At 39.6% G+C, this 14090-nt stretch overlaps 1 protein-coding gene across 10 annotated transcripts in view; it reads left to right on the top strand.

Moving 5' to 3' along the window:
- Nucleotides 1-14090, top strand: part of TSPAN12 (tetraspanin 12) — a 44930-nt gene that overhangs the window by 20326 nt on the left and 10514 nt on the right. For all 10 annotated transcript variants that reach the window (XM_032688309.1, XM_032688301.1, XM_032688302.1 and 7 more), the window contains 2 exons: nt 8444-8518; nt 13207-13314. In XM_032688309.1, the coding sequence (XP_032544200.1) occupies nt 8444-8518; nt 13207-13314 (183 nt within the window). The remainder of the gene's footprint in view (nt 1-8443; nt 8519-13206; nt 13315-14090) is intronic.

The raw sequence follows: 14090 nt of genomic DNA on the forward strand, positions 1-14090 counted from the left end.
GAAAAACACCTGAAAGACAATGCAGTCACTATTCACAGCCAGCACAGCTTAATGAGAGAGAAAGTCCTGCTTATCAGTCCTAATAAATCCTGATTTCCTTTTATGACAAAGTAACCCACCTATTTGATCAAGGGAAGCCAGTTGATGTAGTCTTTTTGGATTTCAGTAAAGCTTTCAATACTGTCTCTCACAGTATCATCTGGACAAACTGTCCAGCACACAGCTGGATAAACACATCATGTTTATGGGTGAGCAATTGGCTCATGGGTCGAGCACAGAGGGTAATAGTGAATGGGGTAACATCAGACTGGTGACCTGTCACTAGTGGGATTCCACAGGGCTCCATCTTAGGCCCTGTGCTCTTCAACATCTTCATAAATGACTTGGATGCAGGACTGGAAGGGACACTGAGCAAGTTTGCAGATGACACAAAACTGGGAGGAGCTGTTGACTCCTTTGAAGGCAGGACGGCCCTGCAGAGAGATCTCGACAAATTATAGGGCTGGGCAATCACCAACCGTATGAAGTTCAACTGGGAGAAGTGTCACATTCTGCACCTGTGATGGGGCAATCCTGGATGTTTGTACAGACTGGGAAATGAGATGCTGGAAAGCAGTGCCATGGAAAGGGACCTGAGGGTCCTGGTCGACAACAAGTTGAATATGAATCAGCAGTGCTGTGGCAGCCAGAAGGGCCAACTGTGTCCTGGGGGGACAGGCAAAGCATCACCATTTGGTCAAGGGAGGTGATTGTCCTGCTCTGTTCCGCACTGGTGACCTTGAATATTGTGTGCAGTTTTGGTCACTGCAGTATAGGAAAGATATTAAGCTATTGGGGAGCATCCAAAGGAGGGCAACAAAGATGGTGAAGGGCCTTGAGGGGAAGCCGTATGAGGAGCGACTGAGATCACTTGGGCTGTTCAACCTGCAGAAGAGAAGACTGAGGGGAGACCTCATTGCAGTCTACGACTTCCTTGTGAGGGGCAGGCACTGATCTCTTTTCTGTGTTGATCAGTGACAGGACCCGAGGGAATGGCCTGGAGTTGCGTCGGGACATTTTGGTTGGATATTAGAAGATCACCCAGAGGATGATTGGGTGCTGGAACAGGCTCCCCAGAGAAGTGGTCACAGCACCGAGCCTGGCAGAGTTCCATAAGTGTTTGGATGATACTCTCAGGCACATAGTATGACTCTTGGGGATGGTCCTGTGCAGGACCAAGAGTTGGACTTGATGATCCTTGTGGGTCCCTTCTAGCTCTCCAGATTCTGTGATCTTCCTTGTTCCTGTGTTGTGTGTCCCCCCCCCCCCAATTCCCACTTGTTACACTGTTAATATTGCTTCCTCCTTCCAAGTTCTTGAAAGTCATAGATACCCAGAGCAGTAGAAGAGACTGAAACAGCACCAGAGCTGAAAAGGGCTCTGGAATGATGCTCCCTGGTGAAAAGAGAAAGGGAGATAGTAATAAAAGGTTGGTGAGATAGTAATAAAAGGTTGGTGAGATAGTAATAAAAGGTTGGTGAAGTGATGGATGTGCGTACCAGAAAACTATTGAAAAGACAGGGATTGATAGGACAGTAGGTTCAAGGGACACTGGGGTTGCTGAGGGGAAAGAGCTGTGAGTGATACCAGCCAGGATGGGAATGAGAGATGCTGCATCTTGACTGAGAAAAGTTGAGGACTGCTGAGTCCTGCTGCTGTAGTGCTTTTTTTCAGCTCTGTCCTTTCCAGGTCCTCTTTTTTCATTCCTTGTTTGCCCTGGTTTTTTTTTCCTCTACTGAAGGGCATAGGGAATGGGTAAGTCCCTAAGAGCAAGGAAGGAGTAAATGAGTAAGTGGCTCCAGAAAGCTCAGCCAAATCTCTGTGTCTTGTCTGAAATGCAGCCCAGTCTTACTGGTGGGGTATGACTTGATGCTGTGGTTCAGCTGAATTCTTGTTGCCACAAACTAAGTATGGAGTGGATGTCCTGTCAGGTAAATTATTCTTTTTCTTACTTAATCTTGTTCTTTTGGCTGTTTAACAATGGAGACACTTGGATGTGTGGGTTTTAGATATAAGAGCGTTTCTTCACTCAAAGGGGTGATTGCTTTAAGTGTTTTGGGGCATGCTGAGGCAGAGTTATTGCATGTATCAGTCGGCGTGCACCATGTCGGTCTATTTTACAAGCAAAAAGGATTTGCTTGACTAAAGAAGAATTTTTATAGTATTTAATTTCCTTGGGAGAAAATAAAGGGGATAGAGAAATGAAGGAAGCTGTGTTTTGAAAATCTGTGTGGAATTGGGAAACTCTAAGTTTTAATATAAATCCTATGAAATAAGGGAAGAAGAAAAGAAAAGAGAATATTGTAAGCCTTGAGGAAATATGGTCTAATGTCTGTCTTTACCTGTGTTCTCTTCAGTACTTTACCATGACCTTGAAATGATCCTTACTCCTTGGCAGTTCAATGACGCAAGGTAATTGAGCCTTTAGCAAATAAATCCTAATAATTGTGTGAAGTATGCATTTGCTTATTTCCAAAATAATACCTGTTTACTGTTATAAGCAAAGACTAACCATTAAAGTAAAAATTTAAAACAGGTCATTAATATTCCACAGAAGAATCAAGGCTGTGAACAAAGTTCAAACTATTTATAAATAATTTTGCTTAGTTTTTAAAAAAGCCAAGGACTTATTAAAAAGAACTTATATTCGTAGCTTTAAAATCTAAAATGTTCATTGCCTTAAAAAAAATTTGAAAATTAGCTATAAAGATTTTCAAAAAAGTGGTAACTATGTATATAAAACTTGGACTTTGCAAAGATCACAGGCTGTAAGACATTTTGATAAAATTTTGTGATCTGGGGAACCAAATCTAAAATAGAGATAGATATATGATCATGAACTGGATGACATTCAGTAGCTTATGTTGCAAGTTGATGGTTTCCTCCCATTTCCTTGTTGATTTGTGACTGCGTCTCTCATAAATTTCTGTGTTGTCAAGCAAGTAAACTAATTGACAATCTAAATGACTAATGAACTGTTAATCCCTACAGGGCAGGGCTGAGGGAGGTGGGGGGGAAGGAAGAGGGGGGCGGGGGAAAGTTTGTGCTGCTGGAGTGGATAAACAGAGGATTTCAGTTTTCCATGCAGTTTGTCTGACTCCATTTAATGAGTGTTTGCTCCGTTTAGTAAGGGATAGCTGTATTAATCATTAAAATAACCTTGTTATCTTGTAAACTGTAACAAAAATAAAGGGAACCATAGCTTGTAAGTTATCAAAACAGGAAGAATTTGTTAGATTTTGCACAGAAAGATTCTGGTTCCCGTTGGTGATCCAGCGGTGATGGTCATCTGAAGTTTCTGAGGGGTAAACGGATGCCTGGATGGCTTGCATCTCCACAGAGCAAGGCTGATGCTCTCAGCCATTGGGAAGTGCTATGCATAACCCTCTTAAAATCTTTTGGCATTTGCTTTATGTACCATATACTCTGGTCTTTTAGAGATTCCAATAAGGTTTCATTCTGCAGCTGCCTTCTTGGGATCTCCTTCAGTTCTGCCCTTCCCAGAGCTTTCCTTACCTCTCATGCCATATGGACCATGTTGCCCAAGAAGGTGGTGTGAGATAGCAAGTCTGAGGAGGCTGGAGTTGCTGATCAGCTGCTCTTCATTTGTTCTGCCATAAAGGCTGAAGTTTTTCTTGAGACTGAGGTAAAAAAAATGTTATATCTTCTGGGAGAAAAGAAAAGCACTTGGAAGGAGAGTTGTAGAGCTTGAAAAGAGGATCCTTATGAAATAAAATGCAGAGTGTATGAACTATGATTCATTAGTAAGTACACTGATCCTTCAAAGAAAGACAAGTGCTCAGAAATGAAAGGATTTCTACAGCCTTGTAGAACAGGTTGTTCGAAAGCTCCACATATGCTCACTTTTTTTCACCATGTTGCAACTTCTGACTCCAGTTGTTGACCCTGGCCTGCCGTTGGTATTTGCTTTCATACACAGAATGCTCTCTTGCTTTCTCACTGTCTGGAAGTGGTCTTAAGAAGTCAGTGTTCTGACTGTCTTGTGTGATGGAATGTTCTCATCCCATTAGGATGAGATGAATTAGTGATTACTGGGGATGAATTAAGTAGATTGGGAAGCCTCCTCACATTGACAGTAGTTAACTCGAAAGCTGTCAAAACAGATGAACTAGGGTCCTAATTCCAATAATGGGAGCATCATGCAACATACAAACCAAAAGGTTTGAGGGAGGAAAAAGGTTAATTAAACTACTCTTTGCCTTTCTAGTCCTGATGAAATTTGGGTTGCTGCAAAGCCCTGTCTCTGTTGATGTTTTTGTGAGTTGAATAGACTCTTGCTTCCAAACCATGCTTCCAAACTGCAAAAAACCCGATCATGCTATGTTTGGTATGAGCGGGATCAAGGGAGTATGACTGGGGATGTGTTCAGGTGTTTGATTCTCCTTGTGCATGGGTTAGCAGCCCAGTTTTATGGGTTATAGTAGCTGAATGCTGATGAGGCATTCCATAGGTAATTAGTAATAAATTATGAAAGCCAGCTGTGGCCAGTTGTGGTCGGTTTCCGTACTGTTGTCGTGTGTGGTTTCTCCATCAGAGGTTTTGGCATTTGGATATTGGCTCTGGTCTGTACCACATGAAGAGTACTCCAGCAGAACAGCATCACCCTGGTGATTACACAGGGAATATCTTTACTATCTTTCCTTGGCCCTTTATCCCTCTGTCTTTACATCTGTCTGGAAGCGGTTTTCACAGTAATGACTTTGTTTCTGTTCCCACTTCTTTAATGTTTACTCTCTTGCACAGGAAAGGAACAGATTCTCCTGAACTTCAGAGTCCCCAGTTCCTTCACCTCTCTTTCAGGACTAATGTGCTGGAAAATTAGAGTTGTTTAAGCCTCTGGAGACTGTCAGTGCTGCAAATCCTAGTGCTTGTGCGAGGTTCCGGGTATAAGAGGAAAATGCTTGTGTAAGAAAGCTACTGCTTTACAGAGCTGCTGCCTCCCTCCCAGCCTCCTCCCCTTCTTTCCCTGTTACCTGTGGTGGTGAGTGAGCTTAAGGAGGAGGTGCAGGAGAACCAGCTCCTGCTAATTGACAACATGTATTTGAAACTGAAGAGATCCTGAGGTTTAGGATCTTGGCCACATGCGGGTCTGTGACTTAATGAGGAGCAGTAAATGTCTACTGCTTTATTTATTTATTTTTAAATTGGCAAATAATTTTACTCAAAAGAATGTTTTCTACAAACATTGCAGTCATTCAGCTTCTCTCAAGGAAGCAACATTTTAGTTTTTTCACAGCCTTGCTGGAGGAAATCCTTCAGTGAAACTGTTGGGTTTGTAACAGGGTCAAGGCACCACTCCAGTTTTCTGATGACTTTGCATAGTCAGACTAGGGAGAGACTGACAGTGATTAGCAGTTGCCCACAAAAGGCAAATGTTAAAAGTCTCTAGGATTTACCATGTAAAAGGTAGTTCTTAAAGTGATCACTACTGTTCGTTAATTGCTTGTAGATTTTGTTTGGGTTTTTTTTATTTATTTTATGATGGCCTGTATATATCTTTGCAAAACTGTGCGCTCCCTTCTGTGCTTTCCTCTTCTTACTGTCTCTCTGCCAAAAAAAAGCAAAAAGAAAGAAACAGTAGAAAATACCTCAGCAGTGGCCAGTACTCTGAGGGAGGTGTGCTGTAGAAGGTTAATATCAGTGACCTGCTGGTGCAGTTTCGAGTGTGATATACTATAGTGCTCCTCAGTGAGTTAGTATTCTTTACAACATGCAGCCACTCAGCCCGTAGGAAGAAATATTTAGCCTTGCTTCAAAACCAAGTCCCTGTTCCTGGCAAAAAGCAGAAGTGTGTAAATGCAGAAAGATGCATTTAGCATTCAGGCTTCTGTGGGATTTTAGCTGGGGACAAGGAATAAGCCCTGAAGCCAGTAATAATTCCTGGATTTGAAAGATGGAAATTAGGTGTAATAAATTTAAATAATGGTTAGAGAGTTTTTCTTCCCTCAAAACTTACATAAGAATTATTTGTTTTGCAAACCATTATATTTAGAGAGAGATATAATATTCCCCTTCAACAGCAGAGTGAAACTGAACCTTCTGTGTGTGAGTTTGGTGTGCCACAATTGCTCAGTTCCTAGCATGGGCTTTTCACTGTGTCTTTTCTTGTCTTTTACCCTATGGACAGAGATGGGCTTTCTCAGGACAGAAAGCTTGATTCTGCATTGTTCTGATGTGTCCAGATGTAGCTGGTCAGGAGTGCTCAATCCCTGACAGACCCAGAAGTGGTTTATGAGTGAATCTGGCTAAGTAGCTTTCGATTCTGGGCTATTTTCAGTAACTGGAGAAAATCTTCAGTTTGGCTCTTCTGTCTCCATCTACTACCACAAGCATTCTTAACTAAATGGTGACAAAAATGAGGAAGTTTCAAATGTTAAGGCTGACGAATTAATTAAATGTTACAAAGAACTGCAAATTAAGAGTTTTGCAGAGAATGCCATACATACACCCCCAGATGTATCACTTTCACCGTGAGCAGTGAGTTTTGTATAAAATTCAGTGATAGCAGGCAGTCCTGGGCTCGTTATTCAATTAGAGGATAAACCCACTGAAATTTTGACAACTGAGAACTCAAATTCACTTTTCATTGAAACATTTAGTTGTTTTCCCTCTAAAAAAGGGAGAACATTTAAATGTTTTTTTAAAACTTAAACATTTTTTTAATAGTAATTAAAAGAGCTAAAGTGTACGGCATTCTTTCCTGTTTTCAAAGTGAATACTTAGAAAAGTAGTTTTCCATGCTGGGTTTTTTTTTTTTTTTTAAAGAACCCTTTGCATAACTTACAGGTACTGCATTGGTAGTGGTTACTTTGCATAGAAGCTCATGAATTTATTTTTTAGAGAAAGCATCGTTGTTCTTGCAAGATGTGACTCATATTTTTCTTTTGGACTTTTGGAGGATGAACATATTGGTTATTGAAGACCTGTACTGGAGTTCTGTGTGTGATTACAGTGTTGATTTGTAAGGAAATGCAATGTGTTGTTCAGCTATAATGACTATAAAGATGCAATGTCATATGGTGAAGACTAGTAAAACAGAAATTCTCTTTTCAACACCATGTTTTTTGGACAGATCTTTGCAGGGGGAGCGTATGAGTATAGGTTTCTCCTGAAACTTAACATGAGTCTTTTTCATGTACTTTTTTTCTGTGTGCGTGTACAAACCTTATTTAGGGAGTTAGATTTGATCAGGAAGTAGAAATTAAGGCAAGACACTCTTCAGTAGCTGCCAAGGTATCTGCGAGTCACTCAGTTCCAGACTGGGTGAATGAAAAAGGTGCTATGTAGATGACTGTTAAATGCTATTTTAAATAATACATCTTATTGACCCTGTAATAGAAAAAAGAAATCACCTACTATGAGTACGTGTTTTTTGTCTTTTATATTCATTCTAAATAGATTCCAGAATGACATTACTAAATAAAGACCATTCAGCATCTGTCCTACTATGGATTTATATATTTATTCTATTCTATTTTATATTGTGATGGTGTTTCTTTGATTTCCAAATGAAATTAAAATCCATGAAGACTGTAACTTTTAAGTCCTGCATACTGAGAACAAGGAGGAGCTCAGTCCATTGACATGGAAGAAAGTTTGGAGTCAACAATGAATGGGACTATACTTCTGCTTTAAGTGAAAGATAAATGGGCTACTTTTAATGGAGAACACCAGTTAAAGCAACCTTAATGTCCATGGAGATTTATCCTGCAGTTCAGAAAGGGTTTGTTGATACTATACAGAAGACAATCCTGCTCTTTTAACTTAGAGCAACAGGTTTTTCTTAAGTGTCATTACTTCATTTTTACTTCTAGTCGCTATTTTTAAATAGTTCAAGGGTTAGACTTTGTAATAGAAAAGGTACTTCAATCAATCTAAATAAATATTTGTACAGTTAGACCTGACCTGAAATACCCAGATCACTTTGATAAAACCATAGTTTTCAAGAACTGTGTTTGTTTCTGTCTTGTCAAATTTTTTTTTTCTCTTTTGGCTATTAGTATGATTTACATATGTTTCTTTAATGGAACTGAAAAAAAGAGATTTCTTTTATACATGTATGAGGGGCAAAAAGATTTGTCCTCTTTGCAGCAGTTTTAGCATAATGTGTCAGGATAGCCTTGTACTCTTGGGCAACAAGGAAATTCATTGATTTGTCCATTGTAACGTTCATATGCTTCATGTAAGAAATATCAGAAAGTTTACCACATGAATCTTTCATATTTTGTTTACAAAAATGTATTTCGGTTTCCATGTCTTCAGTCACGTGAAATGTTAGTAATGTTTTGAGATGTTCTTTAATATTGTTAAGGGTTTTTTTAATTTGAAAACTTTTATGTTTCAAAGAATATAAAGATAACTAAGACCATTCTGTTTTCTTCAGTACTTTGGAAGCTTACTTGTAATATTCTGTGTTGAACTGGCCTGTGGTGTTTGGACCTATGAGCAGGAAATAACGGTGAGTCAGAAAAGGAGGCTGCATTTTTTTTCAGCAGAAGAAAAAGATTTCCATTAGCTAGCTGTTTCCTAATTGCTCTAGTGTTTATCTCTGTTCATTACTCTGACAGTCTAATTTCAAGTGACTGCCTTTTTTTTAAACAGATAATTCTTCTGGGAAAACTTGTCTGTCTGGAAGGTCCTATCTTGGTTTCTGCTTACTGCCACTGTATTTGAGAGCCAAATCCTGCAGCACCTGACTTAAGGACTTAATTTTTTGTTAATTTTTGCTTAGACAGGTTTTCATTGAAGTCATTGAAACTTTTGGGGTTAAATATGAACTTCAGGCTTAAATAAGGCTTTTGACAGAGTAGATGTGAGAATTTGAAGGGATTTTTGCCCCAAAAGTTCTCCATGTTTAAAGAGGGTACTATATTGTAAAGAAATAATGTACTCTTTCAATAGAGGACTTGCTGTCTGCCGAAATGTACACACTGCCTCCACAAGCTGTAAATGCCAGTTTTAAGCAAAACATGTCTTGACTATAAAACACTCTTCTGTAAACTTGTGAAGAGATTTTATCTCTATCTAGCTTTTATAGCTGCACCAACCTTTAATTTTCAAACTGAGGACTTGTAACCATCATGTAAGAAAATGGATAAGCATTGAACACTGAAATTAAACTGAAATGTTACTCTGCTGGCTGCTGTATCTTTGCATCTTGTACTCAGTCTGGTACATTTTTATGAATAGAGGGACAAATATTTTCTCTTAACTGCCAAGATATGCCCAGTGTAATGGTCTTTCCAACAGTGAATAGCAATTACATTGCAGTAAGATTGAAGGGAGCTTTCTCGATATTTGCACAGTACGTGGAGCAAAGGAATTTCTGGCAGATTTGAAGTCTGAAGTTACGTGGCAGCACTTTGCGTCAGAATTCATTCCCTTGTGGTACAGCTTCCAGATGGGTGTTATAGTATAATAGCAGTTAAGGCTATCCCTTTGCTTTAAATGTCAGCTTGTGCTGATGCATTTTAAAATTGGGAATACAGACAAGAGGCATTCTTCATCCTATGGGCACAGCTGCCCTCTGGGGGGATTTTGCCAAGATGACTGTCATAACTAACATCCGTCTTTCCACAGAAATCTTGTCAGTGGAAACTGCCTGAAACAACATAGCCTTCAGAGCAGTGGAACATGCTTTCTCCAGCCTTCCCTATTCAGTTTGAGAACCTGAAGTTATGGTGTGTTTTAGTCTGACCCCCAAGCTTTTGATTACATGCTATGCTACTGAAACCCAAACCTAGGACAGTTTGATGAAAGCTGGCATAACCCTAATATATGTTAACGCACTGGTGATGCTGTTTCCCTCCAGAAGAAAACACTGCTGTCCTTGCATCCCTTTGCTAAAGTAAGCAGTGCTGAATTCCATGCCAACGTCATCTGCAGTGGGTCACAGCGAACCCAGATACTCTTTTTTTGCTTTTCTGTTTCTTTTTTCTTCTCTCCCTGTATATATGTGTTTTTTCTTTCCTCATCCCCTGAAATACTGGGTTGCGTTGAGGTTTTGTTGTTGTTTTACTGTTGGTTTTTTGTTATTTTCTCTTTTTATCTGATTTCTCACTATTATTCTCTTTGTCCTAACAATACTGCTTTTTGTGCGATAAGGTGGGGCACAGCTGGGTTTCTTGCTGCTAAGACCCATAGGGAATGTGGCAGTCTGGAAGAGCACAGTTGTTTTTCAGTGGTTCTTTCATACCTGTGCAGGTCACTTCCCTAGAGCATGCTTCCACCTACTCTACTTGATAAAGATAAGAAGGCTCCTTCTTATACCCATAAGGGTGACTTGATGTCATGTTTTTTTCAGCGTAGCATGAAATCACATGGGCCCCTGGTGGGTTTCAGAGAATCAGTTGGCATTAGTGTAGGTGGATGGGTGATGTCAGAAATGTCACTGAGGCATAACCGCCTCTGCTGATTCCGTATGGGCTCTCCTTGGAGTGTGGACAAGTTGCTCTAAGAGTCCTTGCATAAACAATTTTCCTTCCAGCTCATGATAGCTCTCAGCATGAAGTGGGCCTCATGACTAATTTATTCCACCCACAAGATTGAAAAGCCAGTGTGGGTTCTTGGCTTACTTAGGAATTGATCAAGCCTTGATAGTCATTAGAAGAATAAGTGAGTAGATTTCAATGGCAGACCGAACTTTACAAATTTACGTTAAAATCAAACCAGCATCTCTAGTTTTTGTTTTTCTACACACTACAGAAGAGCATTGGTGTATAGTCAAACAAATGCATCTCAGGCATCTAATATTGTGCACCACTGTGTATATGAGCTGATAGGAAGCTGTTTAGTAGATACATCAGTGTCCTTAGCTCACATAATCACAGAATATCACAGAATATGATGAGTTGGAAGGGACCCACAAGGATCATTGAGTCCAGCTCTTAGCCTGCACAGGACTCTCCCCAAGTGTCATACCATGTGCCTGAGAGTATCATCCAAACACTTCTTGAACTCTGTCAGGCTTGGTGCTGTGACCACTTCTTTGGGGAGCCTGTTCCAGCACCCGATCACCCTCTGGGTGAAGAACCTAATATCCAACTGACACCTCCCCTGACACAACTTCAGGCCATTCCCTTGGGTCCTGTCACTGGTGACCTCAGAGAAGAGATCTATGCCTGCCCCTCCTCTTCCCCTCGCAAGGAAGTTGTAACTGCAATAAGGTTTCCCTTCAGTCTCCTCCAAGCTGAACAGACCAAGTGATCTCAGTGGCTCCTCATATGGCTTCATCCTTGGAGCAGTCAGACACACAGATTCCTTACCTCCAGAATTCAAATTGCCTTTCTACAGTGGGGTTTAGATTGTTCTGCCTTGCTTTTAATTTCCTTCTCTCACTTCTTTAGCATTTTTTCCACCTTTCTTTTTTTCCCCATTGATTTCTTAAAGAAGTTGGATGCCTCGTGTTGCAGGCATAATCTTGGACTGTGTTCAACTCAAACAATAAAAAATAATAAAAAAATATTCTAGCAAGTATGAGATTAATTGTAGCAATATCAAATTACTGAAGAAAGCAGAGTGCTAGTTTACAATGCAGAAGAAAGAGAAATGCATTGAATACAAACCGAATTATTTTATTATAGTGACCAGTGTAAATGTTTGTGATAGAAGGATTCTGTGATACTGTTTTAAAGTATTTTTAGTACTCTACTGCTAACATATTTTTCATGCGGACAATTGTGAGTTCAACACTTTATCACTTCAGAGAGAAAAATCTGCTAAATGAAAGGCATGTTAAGTTTCTGGGACATTATTAATGTATTAATGATATGAAACTTTACTAGGGCATCAGAAATAGTAGTATAACTTAATAGCAGTAATGAAACATTAGCACATGTTCTTATTTGTCTTATGGGTTCAGGCAGGCTGTGATTGTCCCTATGTTTTTGTAGAGCATAGAGCACAATGAAGACCAGGCTTCTTGGGAAGTACCGTGATCAGGCTTTTTTATTAGATAACATTTGTTGCTACTTGCACAATGCCTTTACTGTTTGCTCCAAATTGAACAGGATAGCAAAGTCACGGCTGCTAGAGGAGCTGGGCTTCCCTGCCATCCACGCGACAGCTGATATTGCAATTTTGATTTCTTTCACCATGACTGTTAAGGCTAATGGAAACAAGGCAAAACTCAGCGTGAGTGATACGTGTGCCTAGGAGGGCAATGCAGTCTTCAGCAACTTGTTTTGTTTTGGCACACTGAAATTTGTGCAGCTGAATGGAAGTGAGGTTCTAATCTTGATTCTTAAATGCATTGCATGCCTGGTGCCATAGCATTTGCTTCTGTTGTTTGTAACGAATTGCTGACGTGTCATATTCAGACAATGCAGAGCACCAGCACCTCACTTCTGAGTAGTCAAATTTGAAAGAAAAATACTTCAAGAATCCTTGAAGTATTTATTTGTAAATTTCAAGATTTACAAGACTGAGTGTGTATGAAGAAAAAAGATCACAAGGCCTCGTCTGCATTTCCTTGTTTCTGTTCTTGAGCAAGATACTGAAACGGAGCACATTAAGGATACCTGCATACAGGACTCCAGACCAAGCCAGAAAATCATTGAAAAAACTCTTGGGGTAGAATTCCTTACAATTAATTTTATATATGTAGAAGTTAGACATTTAGATCTAAGTTTGTCACCTTAGACAGTGAAGTGGATTTGACACTTCAAGGCAGTGGTGCATCTGCTCTGTTTAAATTACTTATCTTGAGATCAATTGCCCTGTTCGGCTGCCTGTATCTTTTCTCTTGACTAAGAAGACACCAGGGAGATGTCTAAACTGGGGCAGACAAATGCTATCCCTGATGACTTGGATGGGACTCAGTTCAAGTTTTATGCCAGGTAAAAAATGTGGTAATGGTATAACCAAATTGTATTCAACTATCCCTGAATCTCTCCAAAACGTAACTCCTTTTTCAGCGTAGATTAATTTGTAAGCAAAGGAAACAAATAACTTTCCCCTGAAATTTTAAGAAAAGCTTGTGAAGTATTAGTATCATAAAAATTGCAACACTTTTTTTCCTGTTTTATTTGTATACAGTGTTATTTTGGTCATTACACTGGAAAGATCACAAAATAGATGGAATTTGTGGATTTGGAGCCACAAGGTTATTGATCCATTGTGTGAATCATTTATCTTTCCTTGCTCCAGGTTCCAGTGCAGTGGTCTGATATGATCACGCTGAAAGCCAGGATGACCAATTATGGCCTACCTAGGTACCAGTGGCTGACCCATGCTTGGAATTTCTTCCAGAGGGAGGTAAATGACAGTAATTCACGAACTGAAGTAATACGTGCTCAGTAAGTGTTACTTATTTGCTAAAGGAAGAGGTTTGGTTTTAAGTGGAAAGTTCATTTCATATGAAACACTGTGTAGTGATGGTATCTTTTAAAGTCACTTGATATCCAGTTCTTTAGTTTTTATATGCCCTAAAGATGCTTAAACACCAAAAGAAAAATGTCACTAAATTCAGTTAATTTGCTAACACACTCTTCTCCTTTGCCAGCAAGGTTAGGACATCAACACCTTTTAGGATTACTGTAGCATTTTAGGATACGATGTATATAAAATGAAAAATCTGCAGATTAAGTAAAATGAATATGTGGTTTTAATATTAAACTGTTTAATATTAAACTGTGCTCCCCTTCCTCTGTTAGTTTCTTTTCACCAAGCTGTCATGATTAAGATATGTGTTTAGCTGGAAAGGAGTGGAAAAGGAAGTTTTCATAAAGATGTCTACACTGTCTCTTTGGCTGAGGTTTCTGAAAGTGATCAGAGTTTTTATTTCCTTTGACTGAGGGGGTCAGAAACAAACCAGAAAGCTTCCTTGTGTATTCACAGCTTTGCCCTCTACCCTACTAAAATTCAGAACTTTTTTAAAGAATGAAGTATTATGTTACAGAAACATGAAATTGCCCAAGGTAAAACCCATTAACTCCAAATATAACTCACATGCAGGAAGAGAACTCCTTAAATGCCTGTCATTGTGCTGCTCTTGTTGAAATGTTGAAATCTATCAGTGTTGCACAGATTTC

This window comes from Chiroxiphia lanceolata, chromosome 5 (genome assembly GCF_009829145.1).
Source record: "Chiroxiphia lanceolata isolate bChiLan1 chromosome 5, bChiLan1.pri, whole genome shotgun sequence".
In the NCBI taxonomy this organism is placed as follows: domain Eukaryota; kingdom Metazoa; phylum Chordata; class Aves; order Passeriformes; family Pipridae; genus Chiroxiphia; species Chiroxiphia lanceolata.